We start from the raw sequence: 26,011 nt of genomic DNA on the forward strand, positions 1-26,011 counted from the left end.
ACTTCACGAAGCCTCACCCCTAGATAGAAGAACTACAGGCTCAATGGTTGTTGAGAGGGAGAATCAGTTTTCCCCAGGCACAGGCTCCTTCATAGGCTATCTAATCCCAAGTGGTCAGCCCTAAACACATACAAATAAGCAACAGTAAATGGATTCAATAGGTGTGTGTGTGTGTGTGTGTGTGTGTGTGTGTGTGTGTGTGTGTGTGAAACAATAAATCAGAAGAAGTCATGGATTTGAGAGGAAGTGGAGGGGGAAACAGGAGGAGTTGGAAGGGGAAGAGGAGTAGAAATGATGTAAATACAGTACTCATCTGTGAAGTTCTCAAAAAATAAAAATGTGGCCAGCACCAGTCCATCACATGGCTACAGAGATGAGAGATACTAGTCAGCTGAGACATAGGCGAAGGTAAACACCTGTTTCTCTTCCGATCTGGCGTGTTCCCAGGTTGATCACAGGTGTTCCAAAAGCGCCAACCTCTCGCACTCCGCAGCTGCTATTCCCAATCATACAACCAGCATGGGCAACCAGCTGTATAAACTGGTCAAATGGGACGTGCTTGACTGCCCGGAAATTGGGGTGATGCTCGATGCCCTTCTTCCGCATCACTCGGACCATCTCCTTGCTCCCTGCGAAAACGAGAGGGTCGAAGGATCAGATGCAACCCTTTAATGAATGAGACAAAGAAATCATTTTTAGTGGCCAGTATAGCCCTAATCCTCGTACCAGTCATTAGGAAAATTGTCACTTGAACCACCCATCTTTCCACTTTCTGGTGCTGGGATTTTCATGAGCAGCACATAACACGTGTGGTCAACTCCCTGCGTCTCATCCAGCTCACTCAGTAGCAGCTGGGGTTTCACACAACTTGGCAAAGCGAGTTTATTTTATTAATGCCTCAGTATAAACTTCCACCTTAATTAAGAGGCTACAAACAAGCCAGAGTGGTCCTCCTAATCCAAGGCTCCACTTTGGTTTGAAGCCTAAGCCACGTGCACTAATCTAGTCTTCCCAAGAGCCCACCTCCCTGGAACCACAGGCATGCTGGGGCACTGAGCCACAGACTGACAGAGTCCCCTGCTGCTCCATGGACAGCAGAGGCGTGTGCAGGGACATGACTCAATAATTTTCCTTTAAATCAGAATTCTTTTTTCTTTGAGTCAGTGTCCCAAGGGATCCTTCCCCTCAGCTCTGAGTAGCTGTGACCGCAAATACATACCACACTACACATCAGGGTCCATTTTTTTAATAGAAGAAAACATCTCTAATTCTAATGTGTACACATTCCGGAAAGTTACTACAAATAGCGCACATCATTCGGAGGTAAGCAGATAGATTATAATTACTTATACAAAACTTAAAGGAACTAAAAGAATTATAAAGGATTTTGAAATATTGCGGTATTACCTGACCAAAATCTGGGTTGAGAGTCCTGTTTTTTCTAACAGAAAAGGTTCTTCAGAAGTAAGATGGCAATAGCTTAGCATTTCAAAGAAATGTCCCACTTCTGTTACCAAAAGAATCCTAAGAGCTCTGCAGTGAGTGATGTCAGCTACAACAACCGGGATTTGAAAACCCCTCAGTGCCAGGCCCTGGTCTAACATCTGTCTTTTGTATCTCAGCTCCCCATCACTTGCCTAAGGTCTCACTGAGCACTAAAATTCATAGCTATCAGGCAGGTGATCAACCACAGCAGGCCTGAGGGGGCTGGGGCCTCGAGATCCAAACTACTTAAGCTCAAGATCATACTTTGAAGCATAGCTAACATAAGCAGGAAAGAAAACAAAAATTAATAATGAAGGCTATCTCACTGCAGCCAGTGGTATCGTTACTTGCCTAGAGACACTCGTGACCTTGACCTCTGAGGCTTATATCTCACGCTCTTGAGTTTCTTCTCAGTGGAAACTGGAGGGGCAGGCTAAGCATGAGAGCAAACTGCCGAGCAGTGGGGTTCTTACAAACATTTACTTCCTGTTGTTTCTACCAGAGTTGACTAAGACATCACCACATTTTCATCTATAGCAAGATAGGTAACCTGGACTGGGATGCATTTCCAAAGGGACTTTAAAGATAAGTTGGGCAAGAACAGGCGACAATCAGAGGCAAGTGACAGAAATTAAGGTTTGGAAAAGCAGATGGCATAACTTCATTAAGTTCCATTACCTGCATCAATATTTGGAAACAGAACTAGGGTCCTCTTGTTAAATGAGATAAGTGCATCCAGTGTTAATTCAAACATCTTTATGGAATGCTTAATGTCAGTGGTCACAGGGTGCTGCAGTGCAACAATGTAATCTTTACATTTTACATCATCACCTGTTTAGAGAAAGGCGAACCACAGTGCTTCATTAGTTAGGACTCTTCTTGTTGTTGTTGTTGTTTGTTTTATGAGGCAGGGTCTCACTGTGTAGTCCTGATGGCCTGGAACACATTTTCAAAAGTGAAAAGGGAGAGCGCCCTTCCTATTAGGGTTAGCAGAAGTCTAAAGGATGAGCTAATAGAGGTGCAGATGATCTGAGTGCCCAGATCCACTGTACCATGGCTGATAAGGCAACACCATGTACAGTTCCACTTGAAAGCACAGCTGGAACACAGTGCTGTACAGTGACTCAGCTCACTCCTGACTGGCAACCAGAGGAATGCTGTCAGCTTTAACGTGGTAGTTGAGGGACTTGTAATTATCCCTACGTAGTAGCCAGAACACAGATGTCTACGGAGACAGTAGTGTGAAGGACACAATCTCCTCTCAGTCTCTTCGCCCCGTCCTCCATCTTCAATCTGCGTCTACCTATTATCTTGAAACACACAGAAGGCAAGTCTCTCATCTCTGGGCTTTCCAGAGGATTTTCTCTGAAAGCGAGAGGATTCCCCTCACATCCCCAGGGGTCTGGGAATTAAACCCAGAGTTCACTAGTCAGTAGCCAACTACAGCCCCGAGGGCTGGGGTGTTAAAGAGCTTGTAAAGGACCATTCTATACAATTTGTTGGTAAGGAGTAGCACAAGCCTCAGGGGAAGAATTTTAACAGTTTACTCCACGAATGACTTCTACTTCTCATTTACCTTCTACTTGGAGTGCAATTTTTTAAAAGCTTTATTTTAGTTATTATCACTATTAGTGAGGGTTCATATGCATGCTATGACTTGTAGAGCATACCTTGCAGTAGTCTCCTTCCCTCATGTGGGTTCCAGGGATCAAACTCAGGCTTGGGGTCAAGTGCCCTGACCAGCTGAGCCATCTCACCAGCTTTTTTTTTTTTTTTTTTTTGAGACAGGGTCTCATGTATTATTGCAGGTTGGCCTTGAACTCAATATAGCTAAAGACTACTTTGAACTCTTGATTTCCTCCCAGAGCTAGGATTACAGGAATATGCCACCATACCTGGCGAGGTGTTTTCTGTTTGTTATGGGTTTTGTTTTTGTGTTCCCATTCTGAGAAGGAAAGCTCAAGCTATTCTGTTGTAATATGACTAAATTTAAAATGTAGCTAATCTGGGCTCGTCAAATGATCTATTCCTGGCAGTAAAGACCGATATTTGCTGTTGGGATGCCTCCATTATTAAGAGCTTAACATACCTTTCAACCTTGCTAGTACTTTCATTGGGGCAATATTAATGTTCAGGTGACAGATATAAGTGGCCTGTAAACAAACTGAAACCAAAAGAAGCTGCTAGCGGAAAGCAAATTGTGTTATCTGTACAAAACGTGTTGTTGCCAGATACAGTTTTGTTCACTGTCTTGTGTTTTCCTTTTCACCAGTTTAAAATTAAGACAAGAAGCTGGGCGTTGTGTGCACACACGTAAGCCCAGTGCACGGGAGAAGGAGGCAGGAATGCCGCCATTTTGAGACTAGCCTGGCCTATCCAGTGTGCGCCAGGACAGCCACAGCTATATAGCAAGGCCCTGTCTAAAAATAAAGGAATAAACATAAAAACTAAAAATCCAGGTTTTGCTCTTTCCATAGTGCAGTATAAATGGTCAAATAGGGCTTTAAGCTTGTATTTACAATCTCACTGCATTGTTTTCTTGATTTTTAAAGAATTAGGATTCTTTGTGGGCCTGACGTGGGGGAGTGTGCATGCTGCTGCACACATGTGGAGGTCAGAGGGCAATTCTGTGGAGCCAGGTCTCTTCCACCTCATACGGGCTGTCCAGACTACTGTCAGGGGCAAGAGTCTTCGCCTGCTGGGCCATCTCGCTGGCCCTGTACTCTGGCTTTCTCATGGTTTCTTTCTATTCATTAGTTTCTCGGTGACATAATTTCCATGATAAAAGGAAAGCTAACGGTATGATCAGAGCAGAATGCAGGAGTCTTTACTCAAAAGAAGAATGAAGAGACAAAGAAGAAGGAGAGACCGGTTCACTCCACCAGCATTACCTAGATGGGACCCTTGACGGCTGCATATCTACCCAAGGTTAAGACTTATAGAAAATGGATCAATTCCTTTTCTGTTGTAATGTGTCTAAACTGAAAATATACCTAATTTGGGCTCATCAAGAAGCTCAGTGGGTAAAGGTGCTTGCTACTGGGCCTGACACCTGAGTCTGAGCCCAGGAGCCCACAAGGTGAAAGAATCAACTCGCACCAAGTGTCCTGTGATCTCTGAGTACCCTGTGGGGTTTGGAGAGATGACTCAGTGGGTAGACTGCTTGGTGTGCAAGCCTGAGGACCAGTGTTCGAGTCCCTAGAGCCCACATAAAAAACAGGTTTGAGCCAGGCATGGTGGCACGTACCTTTTATTCCAGGACTTGGAAGGAAGGCACAGGGAGGAAGGAGGAGTGCTGTGAGTTCAAGGCTGAATAGCAAGTTCCAGGCCAGCTAGGGATACACAGTAGACCCTGTCTCAAAACAAACAAACAAACAACAACAATAACAAAAACAACCAAAAGCCCAAAAACCCTCAACATAGCATTATGTGCCATAACCCCAGCACTGAAGTACGAGGGACAAGAGACTCTGGGGCTTGTTGCCGGCCAGTTTGGCCAAATCAGTCAGCTGCAGTTCAGTGAGAGACCAGGTGTCAAACAAACAGCAACAGAGTAAAACACTAGACATCCACCTCCGGCCTCCACAGAATGAACATGTGCACACACAAAAGTAAAAACAACAATTTTCCACACTAAAAAAGAAAATGCAGCCAAGCCGTAGTGGTGCATGCCTTCAATCCCAGCATTCGGGAGACAGAGGCAGGCAGATCTCTGAGATGGAGGCCAGCCTTCCAGGACAGCCAGGGCTGTTACACAGAGAAATCCTGTCTCGAAAAACCAAGAAAAAAAAAATAGAAAAAGTAGAAGTACTCTATGCTCACACTGGAAAATAATAAAGTCAATGAGATTTACCTACTTTCTAGCCTTTTCACTATTATAGCTTTTACAGAAATGGATCATATTATACACACAGTTTTCCAGTGTACTTCCCCGCACTGTGTGCCTGTGTATCCATGTGCATGCATGTGCTCATGTGGAGGCCAAAGGACAACACTGGCTGTCTTCCTCAGGTGCTCTCCACCTTACCTCTTGAGACGCCTCTCTCACCAAATCCAGAGCTTAGCAATTCAGCTGGACTGGCTGCCCCCACTGTCTCCTGCACCCCACCCCACCCCACCCTACCCCACCATGCGAGGCAAGGACACACCACCACAGCTGGCTTTTTGATGTGGATTCTTAGGGATCAACTCAGGTCTTCATGCTTGTAGGCCAAACATCTGACCCAGTGAGCCATCTCCTTCTCCTTTTCCCCATTTTTGGATAAAGTAAGAACTGTGCTCCTGGACAAGTATGGTAGCATATGCCTGTAATCCTAGCACTTAGGAGGTAGATGCAGGAGGATCAGGAGTTCAAGTTTATCCTGAGCTATATAATAAGTTCAAGTCTAGACTACACTAGATCCTGTCTCAAAAAAGAAAAAAGAAAAAGAAAGAAAGAAAGAAAGAAAGAAAGAAAGAAAGAAAGAAAGAAAGAAAGAAGAAAGAAAATGGAAGCCCAGCAGGTTAAGTCTGCTGACCTGAGTTCCACCCAGATCACACAGCGGGAGGAGAGGAAGACTCCAGAGGCTTGCGCTGACCTCCACACATATGCACATCACGTTTTGGACATATACACATATGCATGTTTGTACATAATACTAAAATTAATTTCTTAAAACTTCATCAATCCATATATTAAAACTGTTAAAGAACTGTCCTTGTGAACACTACTCACTAAAATATTTAGTGGAGTAAAAGCATTCCGTATGTACAAACACAGCATAGATTTTTAAAATCAATCCAGTATTTCTATTTTATAGAGAACCTTGGAGGTAAAGACAGACCACAAAGCAAGTAAAATCTTAGCTCTCTGGTCTCTAATGGAATATTATGTCCATGAGTTTCCAAAAAGACTGAAATATACCCAACACTTTCTGACGAAAACAACCATTAGCATGGATAGAGTCTGGCATACGTACCGAGCCACATCCGGATGATGCTCATGTAGTCTTTATTCTTGGCTGAGAGCAGTTTGTCGTAGGAAGGGCAGCCTGCCAGAAGGATGCGGTCATGGTCCTCGCACATGGCTATCAGGTGCTGCTCCGCACTTCTGGTGCAGCACACGTGGTAATGAGCCAGTTTGGTGATAGCATGTCTGATGGAGTCGTCAATGGTCCCACTGACCTCTCCCCCTTCGATGTGAAGGATTCGGATGTTCATCAAGGCAGCAGAGGTAGCCAGAGCCAGGGCGTCAAATCGGTCTCCATGAACGATCATGATGTCAGGCTTCAGGCGATTAAGGACATCCGGTAGCTTCACTAGAGCTAGGCCTACTGACTCTACCATGGCTGCTTCGTCTTCCCCTCTGACGATCGTATGGAGCCTGGTGTTGATGTCAAAGTCATCCTGCTCAATCATGCGATAAGTGTTTCTAAGGCAGAAGCAAAACAAGGGTGTGACCCCATGTTCTGACAAAAGGAAGCAACAGTGATACTAACTCTGAAGGAGATACCTGTTCACATTTTTGCTTGCTAAAACAAGTCATTAATCTGAAGTATAAACTACAAATAAAGAGCAAAGACCATAAATGTACCTATACCTGATTCACACTGTTACATAGTCAGTAGCTCCGGCCCAGAACAAGATAAAGCCTCCCAAGGCTCCGCTGTGCCCCTCCCAGGCAGAACCAGGAGGGAAAAACAGTGAGGGAGAAGTTTTCTTTTGGTCAAGCCTTTTACTTTATATCACTCACCTATTTTTTTTTTTTAAGAAGAAATTGATACTTTAATGGGGGGGCGGTAATCAAAACAAGCTCTTTTTTTTTTAAACCAAAAATTAATTAATTAATTAGTTAATTAATTAAAAAGTAGGGAACCAGGATGCCTGGCATGGCACTATACTATATATTTCTCTTAATTTTTTAAATTTTCAGTTAGTATGCAAAGAAGGCACAGGCTCATCCTGACATTTTACACATACACACCACTGTATTTGTTCTTCCCCCTCTCTCTCCTCCCCACTCCTTAGCAGTCCCTTCTGCTCTCAGATCACGGAGTCCATGGCCCTCTCTGGTCCCTTCGCCCCTTCAGACGTCACCCTCCCTTCAATCCACTTTCTGTTTCATGTCTATGTAATATATAGTAATTCAAATCTATGTTCTACATGAGAAAGTGAACAGGCAGTCTGTCTTTCTGAATCTGGCTTATTTTACTGAACATAATTCTCAGCAGTTTCATCCATTTTTTCTGAGTCATAATTTCATTTTTTATGGCTGGATAAAATTCCACTGTCTACACACACCATATTTCCTTTACCTCAGCATCCAGGCCGGTTCTGTTACTTGTCTATTATGAATGGTGCCATAATAAGCATGGGTATGCAAGGATCTGCTGAGTACTGACTCAGATTCCTGAGAAGCACAGTGTTTAATTTCAAATGGTTTCAAACATTCCTAGTTGTGTTTTTGTGACTGAATGAGTGATTGTTTCTCATCCTCTGCCCGTGTGTGTGTGTGTGTGTGTGTGTGTGTGTGTGTGTGTGTATATGTGTGTGTGAGTGTGTGTGTGTGTGTATGTGTGTGTGTGTCTCTAGGGACTGAACTTAGGGCCTCTTGAATTCTAAGTAAGTACTGCACTATATCACCACACTATATCCCAAGTGCTGGTTTTATTTTTTATTTTGAGACAGGTCTCACTAAGATATCTAAGCAGACCTGAACTTAAAATTCTCCTAACTAAATCTTGAGAGCGGGTGGGATTATACATCCACTATTTTAAGAATATTTTTCCAGAGCCTGTAAGGGGTAGCTATGGGAGAATTATCTCATACAAGTTGTTCTGACACTCATAGAAACTGTAACTGTTTTTCTCAGAGTATTTTGTAATTTGAATTGAAGACTTACTCCTAATGTCCCCCAGTAATGACAGCACTACAGGCCACACATTTATTTCTTATGATGTAAGAAAATAACACATAAAATGATCTGTTTTAATGTCTTATAAAAGTAAATTATACAAGCCAGGAATAGGAATGTCCCTAAGTCCCACCTATTGGGGACCCGAGGCAGAAGGATCAGTTAAGTCCAAGACTTGGGAACCAGCCTTAGCAACAAAGCCTAAAGGAAATAAAAGGCTGCATGTTGATGTATCCCACTACGTGAGAGGCAGAGACAGGAGGATCACCACCAATTCAAGTCTAGCCTGGACTTCCTAGTGATTTCCATGTTAGCCTTGGCCGTATAGAGAGACTCTGTCTCAAAATAAATAAATAGATAGGTAGATAGGTAGATAGGTAGATAGATAGATAGATAGATAGATAGATCCAGTGATTAAATAAATAAATAAGTAAATGCAGCAAAAATAAGCCAGGCATGGGGCACATGCCTGTATTCAGAACAAGGTCATCCTTGGTTACACAGAGTCTGATGTCTGCCTGGGCTACAAGAAACCATCTCACAAAGCAAAACAAAAATCTCCCTAAAACAAAAACTAAAAAATAAATAAAATTTGTAAACTGTACTCACACACTTTAAAACTGAAAAGGTACAAGGTTATGCGAAGTCTCTTACATTCTTGTCTTTTGTTATCAAGTCCCTCCTGTTAGAAGGGGACTTACGCATACATTTTCCTAAGTACTAGTTGATTTTCCTATTCAATACTCACCATCAAATACCACCTTTCTACCTCAGTTGCTGTAGCAACTGCCACTTCCCAGACAGCCTCCTTCCTACACAAGCTCCGTCACAGAAGAGAACCTACTGAGACTTTCGCCTCTAGCTCAAACTACAATATCCTATCACTCAAGTAGACGACCTTAGATAGCCAGATTCATTTCAATGAAACAAAGAATCGATGGGAGCTACCCATAAGCCTCCTGGCCGCTCCTTAACTGTCTTCTTACAGTAAGCGGCCACATGGGGTTTAGGAGACGGCAGGCATTCTGCTGACTGCTCTGGCCACGCACTACGGTCATGCTTTTAAAGTAGTCTGAAAATGGGTTTGAGTGAGCGCTAGCTTCTTTCATACATGGTGAGGTTCCAGCGGTCTTTGGAGGCTGCATGGACATTTTCACACCACAAGGGTGCACTAAATGTATGCAGAGAGCAAAGCCAAGGCTCCTTCCTGGTGGAGTCACTACACTGTTCTCTCTCAGATTACCCTTTAATTTTCAAATATACCCTGCTTACAGTACAGACCTTAATGTCACACACATAAATTAACAATCTTGATAATATAACATTTTCATTTACCTTACAGTAAATTAGACTTTTGTAAATCCTGTTCTATATACTACTTTACATGTGATTAACCTGTAAACCAGGGTTGGTTTTTGTTGTCATTTTGTTTATCTGTTTGGAGACAGGGTCTTACTATGCAGCCCTCACTATGTAATCTGGGCAGGCCTCACACTCAAAGCAATTCTCCTGCCTCTGCTTCCCGAGTAGTAGGATTACAGGCACACACTCAGTTCAATAGGCCATTCTGAAGAACTACCATCAGAACTCACAAGACCCCGTGGGGTGAAATCAGGGTGGCCTGTGGGGAAGCTCAGGCTCAGCTTGCTTGGGGCTCTGGGCTCAAACCCCAACCCCAAAAAATTATGCCAAGAAGCCATGTTATTATAGTCCAATTTTATACATACAATTACACACACACACACACACACACACACACACACACACACACACAGTGTTTCTTCTGTGTGCACTAACAAACAGCAGTATTTCCAGCTGTCAATTCTCAAGTATCTGCTAAAGAGCATCACTGGGACAGGCTTCATCACCCTGTTGTTTTTTCACCCCGATTTATAACTGAAGTAACAGACTCTTCCGAGTTCCCCACGCACACAGAGACTAAACAGAACTGGGGTTGGACAGCAGGTCCACAGCCCACAAAACCCAAGCTCTCCCAGGCACGCTGCCGGACCAAGAGCAGGCAAACGCCGGCCTCACCCGTAGTCGTCTATCAGGTGAGAGCCCAGCACCACCACATCCAGCTCGAAGAACGAAGGCTCCGTCTTAATGCCGAACATGATCGGGGCGAGTTTGGAGTAATCCGCGCGGTTGCAGGTAGCAACGCAAACCCGAAGCTTCCGGTTAGTCCCGTTCTTCTCCATGACGTGCTTTTTTTTAGTTGAGAGTTCCTTAAAATAGAGTTCCTAATGACACAAAAAGGGAAAGTTATTGTTTGTAACTGCAGAAAACCACAACTTTTCAGCTGAAGCGCTGTCGGGCAGTGCCTGGGATCTTTGCTCCGCCCCGACCCTCCTGCGTGGCACTCTCACTGGTGTGTCAAGTGAGGACACTCCAGCGGGCTGACCAACCCCACCCTTTCTCTCACCGGCGCACTGGAATACCGTTTTCATTCAAAAGATAAATAAATATCAGCATTAGCTTAAAGGTACTTACTAAAAATTAAAAAAAAAATACTTGGTATACTCACAAGTGAGCCCAACAAAGTAGACCGTAGAAATTTGGGTAGAGAATCATCTATCTGGTTAACTCCCTCATTTTACAATGAGAGAGAGTGGTCTAGAGAGAGACAATGACTTCCCCAAGATTCAAGATCACACCTTGGAAGAGCATGTCTTGGCCCTCACACAACACGCTCCCTTGGGAAGACAAAGGTACGCAGAGGGAAGCCCTGCCTCTAAGACCTGGTCTGCACCTCCGTGAGAGCCTCACAGTCCACTCCAAATGCCCACCGACAGCTCTGCTGGACGTCCCCAAGGCCCCTGAGAGCCAGTGTCCCAAACTGAACTCATTTTCTCCTGCAAAGCTGTTTCTCCTTGTTGTCCCCTGACTCAGTGATGCACTGGGACTCATCCAAAGGCCGCTCTCTTGCCGCTTCCGTTCCTCACCTCCTGAGGCTGTCAATTCACCCTCCAGCTTTCACCGTTTCCTCCGCTTTTCCCCCCAGCACTTCCCTTAGACGAGTCTCGTCCATCTTGGTCTGAGGCAGTGGTCAAAGAGTTGTGCCCGTCTCTGTCCTGCCCTTCTCCCAGAGTCTTTCAAAGTGACGCTCACAAGTTCATAGGTCTGACTGTCACGCCAACCAGCATACCTCAATATGGGATAAAATGCAAATGCTAATCTGGACCTCATCGCATTTTTTTTTTTGTTTTTGTTTTTCGAGACAGGGTTCCTCTGTGTAGCTTTGCGCCTTTCCTGGATCTCACTCTGTAGACCAGGCTGGCCTCGAACTCACAGAGATCCACCTGGCTCTGCCTCCCGAGTGCTGGGATTAAAGGCGTGCGCCACCACCGCCTGGCCCCTCATCGCATTTTTTAAACCATGTCGCTCCGACCTTTACTCGTGTCAAAGATCCAGCACATCGAAATGCCTGTGGTCCCACGAGTGGGTCTACGCCAGCCTTAGATCTCAGCACCTGCTCCTACCCCTCCCTCCCTCTCTTGCCCACACTCTCCAATCAGGCTTCAAACCCAGCCAAGTGTCACCTTCTGGAAAGGCTTCACATAAGCCCCAGGTCCTTCTCACCCCATCCCTTGTAGATGCCACCTCCCTTTCATCACTGTGGTCCTGCCACATACATGAAAACACTTTAACTCCTCTGCCTACCATCTTCCCATCTGCCCTCACCCCACACCCTTCACTTATAAAAATCAGAACAAGAGATGTTTGATTTAGGGGACTTGTCTCTACATGCCATGTATCATGTAATCCCAGCACTTAGAAGGCTGAGGCAGGAGGACCCAAAGATCCTGAGTGCCATGAGATGAGGAAGGGACAAAGAGATGGGGGAGGGGAGAGCCACCAGGAAGGGGTGGGGGTGGGACTTGTTTTATGAAACACTTCAAACTTTCCAGTAGCAATGTTAAGTTTACCTCATGGATTCTGACCTCAGTGCTTCGGTTTGAGGAAGTACAGCGATATTTGGAACTTGAACTATGAACCCAAGATGTGACGGGAGCAGTGCTGCCCCCACCAGGCTCAGCTGACTGACGGGAGCAGTGCTGACCCCACCCCCCACCCCCACCCCGAGGCTCAGTCTTCTGATGTGGGTACACTTCCGAGTGAGTTCCCTGACGGTGCCAACTGTCCCATGACGAGGCCCACTCTGAAAGCATAATACCCAGTAGAGGCTAATCCTACCCAGTGAAAAGCTCTGTAACTGTCAAATGAGCATGCTGCCGAGAGTCTAGAGCACTATCTGATTGTTAGAGACAAAACTGGTCTTCCAGAATGGCTGTCCTAAGTGTTCCTGCACATAAGCCTCCCTCCACTGACCAAATGTGAGCTGTCTAAATTGTTGTGACATTTAATTTGCTGGGTGAGGCAAAGCAAACGGCTGGAGTTGGTCGATTTATTTTACGTGGAACAGTAAACGTTCCACCTGGTGGTGCTTTGTGTTTACCAGGTTGCTGAGCGAGTGTCCTAACTAACCCGTTAGCCAGCTGTATAAATTATGAAAGCACAAGGGTTCTTTTTCTTTTTTTAAGTCAACGCATCTTAGGAAAATAAAGTAGATCTTAAAACCTTTTAAAGAGGAGTAGTTCTTGAATTTTAAAAATTAATTATTTCATACTGGACATGGTGGGGCACACCTTTAATCCCAGCACTTGGGAGGCAGAGGCAGCTGGATCTCTGAGAGTTCCAGACCAGCCTGGACTACATAGAAGTTCCAGGCCAGCCAGAGTTCCACAGTAAGACCCTGTCCCAATAAATAAGCAGATAAATAAGTAAATACACAAATTCATGATTGGGTGGTATATCCACATGGCTTCAGCTGAAAAAGTCACAGCACACCTCAGAATAAGGAGTCTGCGGGCTGTTCTCTCGGCCACATGGCTCTTCCCCGAAGCTCACAGGACTGCTCTGCTTTCCTTTCTCTGCCGTCTCCTCGCCGCTCCTTGTCCCCTTCTTTTGTTATTTGGGCTTATTTGTGTTCTTGTTTGTTCTTTTTGTTTCTTTTTTCTTTTGAGACAGCCCTGGCTGGCCTGCCCTGGCACTCATTACATAAGCCTCCAACTCATGGCATCCCACCTGTCTAAGCATCCAAAGTGCTGGAATTACAGGCATGCACCATCCCCCTACATATATATATATTTATTTATAAATACATATACTCTATAGTATGCAATTGGTAACATTTTACAAGCTGTTAATGCATTTTTTACTTTTAAAATATTTATTGTTATGTTTCTGAATTAAATGGGAACACGGAAAAATTTAAAGGCAATGGAAATATCAAACCAACTGTGTAAGGTATCAGCTTTTCAAATAAATGAAGGGTTATAAGAGCCTTGAAAATAAAACACTGACTGAATAAGAACTTACTGAGTCTTTAGTCTGTGTAGCGCACTGCACAGAAAACTGAGGTCAGTACAGAGCTGAAAAAGGCCTCATTTCTGATTTTAGGAACCAACATTATGGAAGGTGGCCCCAGAACACAACTGACCCCAACCATTTTGCTTTCACAAATAGGAGCAACAGAAATCAGAAACTTTAACAAACTATCTGTTATTTGTTCTGGATAAAATATTCTCAGAGGCACTTTTTTTGATGTTTTTTGTTTTTTGAGACAGGGTTTCTCTGTGTAGCTTTGCGCCTTTCCTGGAACTCACTCTGTAGCCCAGGCTGGCCTCAAACTCACAGAGATCCACCTGCCTCTACCTCCCGAGTGCTGGGATTAAAGGTGTGTGCCACCACTGCCCGGCTCAGAGGTACTTTTTTAAAACCTATTTTTTGTATTTTTATTTATTATGTATGCAGTGTTCTGCCTGCATGCATGCCAGAAGAGGGCATCATATCTCAACATAGATGGTTGTGAGCCACCATGTGGTTTCTGGGAATTGAACTCAGGAACTCTGGAAGAGTAGCCAGTACTTTTAACCTCTGAGCCATTTCTCCAGCCCTGTTTTTTGTATTTTTGAGACAGAGTCTCTATACATCCCTAACTGTCCTGGGATTTTCTCTGCAGACCAGGCTGGCCTTGAACTCACTGAGATCGGCTTGCCTTTGCTTCCTGAGTGCTGGGTTTAAACACTGGCACCACTAAAGACACATTTTTATACTGAAGATAGTGACCAGCATATAGGATAAGTAATGTGACAAAATGGACTTAAACTACTTAAAGGGAATTTGTTTCATAAAGCACAATGTAAAACAAGATAAAATTTGCTTCTTTACAGAGTGGAATATTAGAGAAAAATTAAAATTAATCAAAAGTTGTCAGTGCATACTATGTATCTCCATCCAAAAGTCTGAGGCCCCAAACATTGCAAAATGCAAACGGTTTTGAGCAATGGAGCCAGGGAAACAGCTGCGGGTAAGTGGAGGTCAAAGGACTAACTCCAGTATCAGTCCTGCAAGCTGAAGGAGAGTTAGAACACACAGACAAGGAGCGAAGGAGTACACTTCTGTAAGACTTCTGGGAGATGGGGGCACCACAGGAACACCACGGCAAACACCCAAACAAACAAACAAACACAGCAGGAAAAGAAAGGCTGCCAGGGCTGAACACTGGATCAGTGGACCAGACGATAAGAGAAATGGGAGGACACAGGGGCTTTATAAAATGCCCAACCCAGAGCCCACCTGCAAGGACTTCCAAATCTGGGGCCCATCCCATCCCAACGGGAGCTGTCAGCTTGCTTCAACAGAGCTTTTTACTTCCTTTCTCTGCCAATTCTTCGCCTGCCGCACCGAACAATCTCACCAACTCTCTGCTACACTTTCACCTTGTTAGAGACAGGCTCTCTGTTGTCTCCCTGCCCCCTCCCAGGATCCCAACGTATCGGATTGCTGGGATTACAGCCGCTCGAATTATACAACTGATTTCACCCGGTTCTGAGGACCCAGACTCAGGTCAAGTTTTCAGCTTTACACCCTCCACCAACCACCACCAGCCATCGCCCCCGGCTCCAAGAAATGGCCATGCTCCATACCACATTCAACTCAATCGTGCTTTATAAATGCTGCAAAAGGTGGTCGTGTGAATGTCCCAAACACGAGAAAGTGTTTTCTGTAAGTACGCTTGTGCAAGTAGTCACCAGCAGAGGAAACCATAGTAAAGTAAGCATTGCTAAGCGCTTTCAGCCAGCACTGTGCTAACAGAGCGTTATAAGCATCATTCCATCCTATTTCATTCACTCCACTATACAGACAGGGACACTGAGGTAAAGAAAAAAAATCCTCTTGCTCTAAATCACAGTTAAATATAGTTAATGACTGACAGAACCTCTAAGGTCACCGCCCTACACACCCTTTGCCTTGTGTGTACACTCCACAAACATCTACGAATGCAAGCCTTTCTGGAGAACTTGACACACACCTTCCTGTCACGCAGAGCAGATGGAACTCGCCGCAATAAAATGGGCTGAGAGTTCTCAGAACCCCGCTGCCCCGCTATAATTCAGTGTGCCATTCCTTCCAGAGCCCCTACAGTTGGGCTAAACCATTATCTTTACGGTTAAACTGCACCCCCGCCACACCCCTCCTATCTGAGGAGCAAAGCCTAACCCTGTGCTCTAACGATTTTACAAGCCTGTTCAGAGATGAATACAAACGCCTATTAAATTCCCAAGGAGGCCAAGAGTCCAGATGGTCAGTGCTGGGCGGGTCTCCGAGCTCGTTTCCCAGAGCAAACCCTCTCCACCCGGGGCAGCGGCGGCCCAGCAGCCCTCTCACGCCTCCGCCCCGGGACCCAGGGCTGCGCTGGCCGCTGGCCGCGGGGATGGGCTGGAGCCTGGCCAGGCCTACCTCTGCACGCCCCGGTCCCCATTCACCCGCACGCTGAGCCTGACAGCTCCGGGATCCCACGTCGGAGTCCCGCACCCGGCGGGAGAGGCGCCCTGCCGCGCAGACCCGGGGCACACGGTGCAAGGCCCACAGCCGCAGCGGGAGGACGTGTCGGAGAGCAGCACGAAGCTCGTGAGTCACCGACTGACTCGTGGCCCTCGCCGGGTTGGTTCCCTCCGGCGCCTCCTCGGCACTCCGCGCTCATCTAGCCGGCCTGCACGGCAGGCCCGGACAAGCGCACCCCGTGGCTTCCGCGACTCTCGCGCCGCTCGATGACTCGGCGCTCCACCGGGCCGCGGCGCCGGCAGACGTCCCCCTGCGCCCCCATTCCCGCGGAGCGCCGAACGGTCGATCGCCCCGCCCGGCCACAGCCCCGCCCGCTCCCTGGCGCGTTTTGGTTTGCCCCGGGCGGTTGCAGAGAGCGCCTTCCGCTGTCGTGTCAGCTCCGGTAGCGGCGTCCACGCGGTTTGCCGATCCCAGTCCTCGCCTGGGGGTGTTCTCACCTCTGGCGAAGCCCACAGTGAAGCCCGAGTTTTCCCACGAGATGGTTATTTCAGCCTCGCACTCAAAATGAGAGTCATCTCATGGCCCAGGCACTAAGGCAATGCTGTATACCTATTTCCAGAGTGGTCTCTGGAATTAAGACTTGCCAAGCCTGCCAGGAGGCTCTGGTGGGGTGCCGAGGGAGAAGACATACTAGCTGAGCGTAACAGTCAACTATGAGTCTCTGACCACTCCAGGGAACTAGGCAATTCTGTTACCGAATTTGGGCGTCGTTGCTTGTGCCCCGAGAAGCCAGGTTCGGCCACCTATCCTCCACAAGTCGAGAACAGCCGAATCAATAGCACAAAAAATGAATTCAATGTGGCCATATTGGGAAGAGGAACAAAGAGATCCAAAGATACGCTCCCCCCCGTTTTGGAAGCCCTAAACTGAGGTTAAAATACAGAGAGTTGGAGATGTGCACATCTAAGCGGTCCAGGCCACGCTGTAGTCCTGTCCATCGTTGTCTGGATTCCAACCTCCCCAGTAAAGTGTCCCGTGTGAAGTCTATTTCCAGCACCAGGATTCAGCCTTGTCTTTCTCCCAGCGTGAAATTCTTGGGGAAATTCCAGTTTGGGCTCCATTGTTTAAATAGTCTGATAGATTGAGGGACACAGATGTCTCTGCCAGACTGGTGGCAGCTCTAAGACCCAGGAAGGGGAAGAGGGGCCTGTGCAGCTAGCTCCTGAGGAAGTGCTGGCTTTTTTTTTTTTTAAGATTTTATTTTTTGGCCGGGCGGTGGTGGCGCACGCCTTTAATCCCAGCACTCGGGAGGCAGAGCCAGGCGGATCTCTGTGAGTTCGAGGCCAGCCTGGGCTACCAAGTGAGTTCCAGGAAAGGCGCAAAGCTACACAGAGAAACCCTGTCTCGAAAAACCAAAAAAAAAAAAAAAAAAAAAAAAAAAAAGATTTTATTTTTAGTGTGTGTTTGGGGTATGTGCACATTAGAGTGCAGGTGCCCATGGAGTCCAGAAGAGGGGATCAGATACCCCGGGGCGGGAGTTACAGGCAACCGTACCTCCTGATGTGGTATTGGCCACAACTTGTGCAGGAGAATGAGGAGCTGGACAGTAGTCTGAGCAATATAGCTGCTTCCATGTCTCAAACAAGAAAAAAAATATCACAAGTGAAACATTTAAAGCTATTTTTTAGTTTTTTTGACACAGGGTCTGACACTGTACCCAGCTAGCTGAAGCTGGCATGGCATTCACTGTGTAGTCCAGAATGGTCTTAAATTCACGACAGTCCTCCTGCCTCAGCTTCTAGATGCTGGGATTAGAGGCTTGATCCACCAGCCTGACTAGGTGACACTATTTAAACAATCTAGCAATCCTTAGGGGTTTCTTGCTATAAACCTAATGGCAAACTGCATCGAACTTTTGCAGCTTGTTATCTATTTCAGTTAAGGATGATGCTCTGGTTTGCATGGTATTTATGCAACCTTGTTGGATCCAGCACAGGTCACATCATCCTGAAAAGTACAGTGAGTGGTTTTGTACACAGAGGTGCCATCATGAACCTTCCTTTCTGAGGTCAGAGTAATCCTGTGTTTGTAGGTTAACCAAGCCGCCATTCATGTTTCTAACACATTTCAGATCACGTCTTTTCCAAATACCACTTGGGCTGCTTGGTGGAGAATGGATTAGCTGAGAATCAAGAATTGGTGCCAGTGAAGCTGGATAGATAAATAATTTATTTGGCTATAAGTCTGATGAAACTTATGATTGATTAGTTATAAGAAATGAGTAAAGAGTGACTTTCAGGTTTCTAATTTTAGTAATTGGATGGATGCTGGTGGCACTCAATAGGGTGACGAAGGCTAGGATGATGAGCAGGTTTGGGAAGGAAATATAAAAGCTTTCATTTGGAGTATGATATATTCGAGAGTCACGGGTAGCTACCAAGTAGTTAATAAGAGATATGAATCTGGACATGAACTCAGAATCCTCCAGACAAGAAACGACTTACTAGTACCTACCATTGCTGAAACAAAGTGTGACAAGTTTAGTGGCTGACAACAATATACATTCCTTATCTTATGCTTCTGGAGGTCAAGAGTTAGCACAGACTTCCGGGGACTAAAATCCAGGTGGTGACAGGGTACCTGCCTTTGGGAGGCTGAAGGAGAGAATCATTCCTTGCCTTTTCCTTGTGGAGACTGACAACATTCCCTGGCTTGTAAGCACTCACAGAAAGGCTTTTCCTGTCTGCAACTCTCCTGCTTTCCTTTCACTTAAAGAGACTCAGAACAGTAAAGTTGAGCCTCCCCAGTGGTCCAGGGTTAGCTTCCTGGCACAAAATACTTGATCACATCTGCAAAATCTGTCTCCAAAGAAGGGATAAGACATTTCAAAGGAGCCATTATTCTGCCTGCCATGAGTCATATTGGAAATCATGGAAGATGTTCAAGAGAGGCATCTGGCTTTTAAAGTTACATGCCACATCACTACATAGCCAGTGTAGAAAGTTAAAACAAACTAACTTCAAAAACAATGTTTAGCTGGGCATGGTGGCCCACATTGTAATCTTAGCACTTGAGAGGCTGAGGCAGGATGATTGCCATGAGTTTGATGTCAATCTGGGATATATATAGAGAGACCCTGCCTTATGAAACAAACAAACAACAAAATAGTGCTTGACAGGCGAGATGGTTCAGCAGGTAAATAAAGGCACTCGCCACCAAGCCTGACGGCCTAAGTCTGATTCTCAGGCCCCACATGCTGGTGGAAAGATAAAATCCACTCCCAAGGGTTGTTCTCCGAACTCCATGTGTGCACTGTGACGTGTACACACACATAATTTAAACGTAATAAAAAAATTAAAAATAAAATAATGTTAAATGCTTATTTTTATTTATCATGAAATCTAGAAATGAAAATCAGAAACAAAAAGGGGGCATAACAACAGATACTGAGGAAATTCAAAAAATCATCAGGTCACACGTTAAAAACCTGTATTCCACAAAATTGGAAAATCTAAAAGAAATAGATAATTTTCTAAATAGATACCACTTACCAACGTTAAATCAAGATCAGATAAACAATTTAAACAGACCTATAACCCTTAAGGAAATAGACTTTATTAAAAATCTCCCAATTAAAAAAAATACCCAGGGCCAGATGGTTTTAGCTCAGAATTCTACCAGACTTTCAAAGAAAAGCTAATGCCAATACTCCTCAAATCATTTCACAAATTAAAAACAGAAAGAACATTGGCAAATTCATTTTATGAGACCACAGTCACCCTGATACACAAACCACACAAAGATTCAACAAAGAAAAAGAATTGCAGATCAGTTTCCCTCATAAACAGATGCAAAAATACTTAATAAAATGCTTGCAAACCAAATCCAAGAACACATCAAAAAGGTCATCCATCCCCATCAAGTAGGCTTCATCCTAGACATGCAGGAATGGTTCAACATATGAAAATCAGTCAATGTGATCCACCATACAAACTGAAAGAAAAAAAAAAACATATGATCATCTCATTTGATGATGAAAAGGCCTTTGACAAAATCCAACGCCCCTTCATGATAAAAGTCTTAGAGATTAGGCATAAAAGGGACATACCTAAACACAATAAAGGCAATTTACAGCAAGCTGATAGCCGACATTAAATTAAATGGAGAGAAACTCAAAGCGATTCCTCTAAAGTCAAGAACAAGACAAGGCTGTCTACTCTCTCCATATCTATTTAATATAGTACTTGAAGTCTTAGCTAAAGCAATAAGACAACTGAAGGAGATTAAGGGGATACATACTAGGAAGGAAGAAGTCAAAGTATCATTTTTTGCAGATGATATGATAGTATACATAAGTCACCCCAAAAATTCTACCAGGGAACTCCTACAGCTAATACACACCTTTAGTGAAGTGGCTGGATACAAGATTAACTCAAAAAAATCAGTAGCCCTCCTATACACAAATGACAAATGGGCTGAGAAAGAAATCAGGGAAACAACACTCTTCACCATAGCTACAAATAGTATAAAATATCTTGGAATAACTCTAACCAAGTAAGTGAAAGACCTGTATGACAAAAACTTCAAGTCTTTGAAGGAAGAAATTGAAGAGGGTATGAGAAGATGGAAAGATCTCCCATGTTCATGGATTGGTGGGATTAACATAGTAAAACCAGCCATTGTACCAAAAGCAATCTACAGATTCAATGCAATCCTTATCAAAATTCCCACACAATTCTTTACAGACATTGAAAGGACAATACTCAACTTCATATGGAAAAACAAAAAACTCAAGATAGGTAAAACAATCCTGTACAATAAAAGAACTTCCCAAGTTATCACCATCCCAGATTTCAGACCATACTACAAAGCTATAGTAATAAAAACAGCATGGTATTAGCATAAAAACAGACAATGATCAATGGAATTGAATAGAAGACCCAGACATAAATCCACACACACACCCATGGACACCTGGTTTTGATAAAGAAGCCAGAAATACACAATAGAAAAAAGAAAGCATCTTCAACAAATGGTGCTGGTCTAACTGGATGTCTGCATGTAGAAGAATGCAAATAGATCCATATCACCTTGCACAAAACTCAAGTCCAAGTAGATCAAAGACCTCAACATAAAACCAAAGACACTGGAACTAATAGAAGAGAAAGTGGGGAATAGCCTTGAACGCATTGGCGAGAGGACCACTTCCTGAACAGAACACTGATAGTAAAGGCACTAAGAACAATAATCAATAATAAATGAGACCTCGTGAAACTGAAAAGCTTCTATAAGGTAAAGAAGACTATCAATGGGACAAAAATGCAGCTTACAGATGGGAAAAGATTTTCTCCAACTCCACATCTGACAGAGGGCTAATATACAAAACATATAAAGAATTCAAGAAACTAGACATCAACAAATCAAATACTCCAAACAAAATGTGTACAGATCTAAACAGAGAATTATCAGCAGAAGAATCTCAAATGGCTGGGAAACACTTAAGAAATGTTCAACATCCTTAGCCATCAGGAAAATGCAAGTCAAAACAACTATGAGATTCCTTCTTACACCTGTTGTAATGGCTAAGATCAAAACCACAAGTGACAGATCATTCTGGTGAGGATGTGGAGCAAGGGAAACACTCCTCCATTGCTGGTGGGAGTGCAAACTTGTGTGGTCACTTTGTAAATCAATACGGCAGTTTCTCAGAAAATTGGGAATCAATCTACCTCAAGATCCAGCTACCACTCGTGGGCATATACCCAAAGGACATTCCATCCTACCACAAGGAGACTTGCTCAACTATGTTCATAGCAGCTTGATTCGTAATAATCAGAAACTAGAAACAACTAGATGTCTCCAACCAAAGAATGGATAAAGAAAATGTGATACATTTACACAATGGAGTATTATTACTCAGCTATTGAAAACAATGACATCATGAAATTTGCAGGCAAATGGATGGAACTAGAAAAAAAAATCTGAGTGAGGTAACAAAAACCCAGAAAGATACACATGGTATATACTCACTTACAGGTAGATATTAGCCGTAAAGTAAAGGATACTCATATATAATTCACAGACCTAGAGAGGCTAAATAACAAGAAGGGTTCAAGGTGGGACATACGGATCTCCCTGGGAAGGGGAAATAGAATAGATTTTTCAGGTGGAGTGGGAGTGGGTGGGAATGAGAACAGGAAGGACATAGAGGGATGGAGGGAGAGAGTACTGGGAGAGATGACTGAAATTGGGGGGCATTTAGTGGCATGTGGAAACCTAGTACAGTGTAAAGTCCCTGGAATCTATGAGAGTGACTCTAGCAAAGACTACTAGTAATGGGGGCACAGGGAGGGGCGGGGTGGTACAGAGCCTGAACAAGCCACCTTCTATAACCAGGCAAGGCTTCCAGCAGGGGGGCTGGGACATCAACCCAGCCATAAAACCTTTGACCTACGATCTGTCCTGCCTGCAAGATGTGTTGGAGTACTGGTGGTGGAGAACTTGTTGAGGTGGCTGACCAACGACTGGTCCAATTTGAGGTCCACGCCATGAGAGGGAGCCCATGCCTGATACTGCTTGGATGGCCAGGAATCAGAGGCTGGACAGCCCAGAGACCCAGGATAAAATCAAATATAACTGTCAAAAAAAAAAGTCTATGAAGTGATTCCTAATGATATTCTGCTATACTTATCGATCTGTGCCTGGCCCAATTGTCATCAGAGAGGTGTCACCCAGCAACCAGTGAGAGCAGATGCAGAAACCCACAGCCAAACACTAGGCAGAGACAGTGAAACCCTGCAGAAGAAGGGGAGAAAGGACTGTAGGAACCAGAGGGGTCGAGGACACCACCAGAACGTGGCCCACAGAATCAACTAAGCAGAGCTCCTAGGGGCTCACAGACTGAAGTGACAATCATGGACCCTGTCAGAGCTAGGTCCTCTGCCTATACGTTTTGGTTGTCTAGCTTGGTGTTCTTGAGTCTTCTAACAGTGGGAGTGGCAGGTGTCTCTGACTCTTTTGCCTGCTCTTGGGACCCTTTTTCTCCTACTGGGTTGCCTTGCCCAGTCTTGATATGAGGGTTTGTGTCTAGTTTTCTTGTAACTTTGTTGTGCCATGTTCAGTTGATATCCCTGGAGGCCTGCTCTTTTTTTGAAGGGAAATGGAGGAGGAGTGGATCTGGGGGAGAGGGGAGATGGGAGTGCTGGGAGGGATGGGGGAGTGAAAACTTCAGTCAGGATATAATGTATGAGGAAAGAATAAAGTAACATTTAATGTTTATTTTATTTATCATGAAATCCAAATGCTACTGGCATAATGTTTAGCTTTGCACAACTTCATATTGTACACTTAATATGCATGTATTTAATATGAATGCACTTTTTGTATATATGTTACACAGAAATATGTTTCCATGATATTAATATTAATATTGTATTTAGAGCAAGGTGTGATTTACACCTGTAATACCAGCACATGGTAGGTGGAGGCAGAAGGGTCAGTTCAAGGTTATCCTTAGCTACATAATGAATTTGAGGCCAACGGGGTTGCATGAGACCCTGTCTTTAAAAACAGAAAGAGAAAGGAAAAAGAAGAAGAAAAAAGGCTGTATGCAGGGGGATAATGGAAATGTAAACACACTTTTAGCATCGTAGGCTATGGATGTAGCTCAGTGGTGGAGAGCTTGCCTAGCATGTGTGAGGAGCTAGGTTCAATCCCAGCTCTGAAAGAAAACTGCAGTTTTAGACTCTGTACATACTTAAGTACGAAAAAACTTGTAAGTTTTGTTTGTTTGTTTGTTTTTACTTAACTAATGTTAAAAATTTTATACTTCTATAGGTAGGCAGTTAGTTAGGTGTTTGTGGAGTCATTTAACATTATATGAAGTGACCTCATCTTTTGAATTTTTGGATTTCAGAGCCACACAAGAACCTTCCAAGGCGTTGTCTCTCAGTGTTTGCAGATCGTTTTTCCCTGTGCACACGAAACTGCACTTCAGGGCTTCAGCCGCTTCTCTAGTCAACAGTGTGAACTGGCACATCCAGAGTCTTCCCAAGTCTACCGTTTGTTTGCTTTCATCCGACTCTAATCTAAGAACGTGCAGTTTATGATATAATAAGATCTTTCTACAGCTGACCCATCAGCTGCGGCATAAGTGAAAACATCAAAACACAAACAGTGAAGAATATCAAGCCTTCTCATAGAAGGCCAGCCATTTCTATGGGATCCCTGACAGGTACTTAGCTGGCCATTTTGGCAAGGTTTCTTACCACGGATTTCTTTTGTTCTTTTATTTGGTGATTTAATTATTATAAAGTACTCCCCTGCTCTGTATTCTACCCATTGTAGTAGTAACTGCTTGTTATCTATGTCCAGGGCTCATAGCAACCTCCATGTGTTCGTCTTAGTGCTCCTATTTAATTTATTTATTGTTTTGGCTTTTGAGACAGGGTTTCTCTACTGTTCTGACTATCCTGGAACTCACTCTGTAGACCAGGCTGACCTCAAACTCACAGGGATCCACCTGCCTCTGCCTCCCGAGTGCTGGGCTTAAAGGCACATGTCGCAATGCCCTGCAGACTTCTTTTGTACATAAACAGACCAGAAGCCCAGAAACTTGGCAACATAGTGAGTTGGAGGTCACCTTGGACTATGTGGGACACTACTGGGATTGTGGCTTGGTTGTTAGAGTGCTTATCTGGCATGCATGAAACCCTAGGTTCAACCTTTGGTATCATATAAAACTTGACAGTGCCTGCCTGTAATTCAACAGGTCAAAGCAGGAGGCTCAGAAGTTCAAGGTCATCCTCTGATCTGAAATACCTGAGACTTGTTCCTCATTTAAAATAATAATAATAATAATAATAATAATAATAATAATAATAATAAAAGGAACTTAAGAAAAAAAAGGCAGTTGGAGGTTTATCTTAGTGTCACAGTAGTTGCCTGGGCTCAATGCCTAGCATTATGCAAGAGGTGTCAGGGGGGTGAGATCAGCTTGGCAAAGCTCTTGCATGTGTGTGCAAGCATTTGCAAGCCAGAGGTCAACCCTGGGTATTATTCCTAGGAATGTTCATCCTTTGATTGTTTGTTTTGGAGACAGGGTCTCTCATTGGTCCACAGCTCACTGATTAAGTCAGGTTGGCTGGTCAGCAATCCCCAGAGATTCACCCATCTCTACCTCCCCAGCACTACAGTGATAGGCTTATGCCACGGAACTTAGCACTGAGGGTGATGGTATTGAATTTTCATTTATTTATTTACCTATCATAATTTTTTATTGATTCATTGGGAATTTTACATCATACACCCCAATCCCACTCATCTCCTAGTCCTTCCATATCCACCCTCCACCCATGTAACCTCCCCCCAAAAGAAAATCAGGAAAAAAATTAAAACTTGAAAAACAAGTCTTGCTGGCCTCTCTGGGCATGTGATCCATCAACCACAGTGCTGTGGATATCGCTCTGTAGGCTGTTAATGTGTGTTGCTCTGATTTGGTTGATAAATAAAATGCTGATTGGCCAGTAGCCAGGCAGGAAGTATAGTATAGGTGGGATAAGCAGAGAGGAGAATTCTGGGAACAGGAAAGCTGAGTCAGGAGTCACCAGCCAGACACAGAGGAAGCAAGATGTGAAGGCAGAACTGAGAAAAGGTACCAAGCCATGTGGCTAAACATAAATAAGAATTATGAGTTAGTTTAAATGTAAGAGCTAGTCAGTGGTAGGCCTGAGCTAATGGCTGAGCAGTTTTAATTAATACAAGCCTCTGTGTGTTTACTTGGGT

General features: G+C 44.3%; 1 protein-coding gene across 2 annotated transcripts in view; it reads right to left on the reverse strand.

Moving 5' to 3' along the window:
- Gne (glucosamine (UDP-N-acetyl)-2-epimerase/N-acetylmannosamine kinase) overlaps positions 1–26,011 on the reverse strand; it is a 52,544-nt gene that overhangs the window by 16,994 nt on the left and 9,539 nt on the right. The window contains exons 1-5 of one of the 2 annotated variants that reach the window (XM_059254241.1): positions 16,184–16,406; positions 10,415–10,620; positions 6,444–6,895; positions 2,164–2,316; positions 417–629 (exon numbers count right to left, since the gene is read on the reverse strand). In XM_059254241.1, the coding sequence (XP_059110224.1) occupies positions 417–629; positions 2,164–2,316; positions 6,444–6,895; positions 10,415–10,578 (982 nt within the window). In that variant the 5' untranslated portion in view covers positions 10,579–10,620; positions 16,184–16,406. Of the gene's footprint in view, positions 1–416; positions 630–2,163; positions 2,317–6,443; positions 6,896–10,414; positions 10,621–16,183; positions 16,407–26,011 lie in introns of those variants that run through there. The other variant, XM_059254240.1, reaches the window with a different exon arrangement.

Source organism: Peromyscus eremicus, chromosome 2 (genome assembly GCF_949786415.1).
Source record: "Peromyscus eremicus chromosome 2, PerEre_H2_v1, whole genome shotgun sequence".
NCBI lineage: Eukaryota > Metazoa > Chordata > Mammalia > Rodentia > Cricetidae > Peromyscus > Peromyscus eremicus.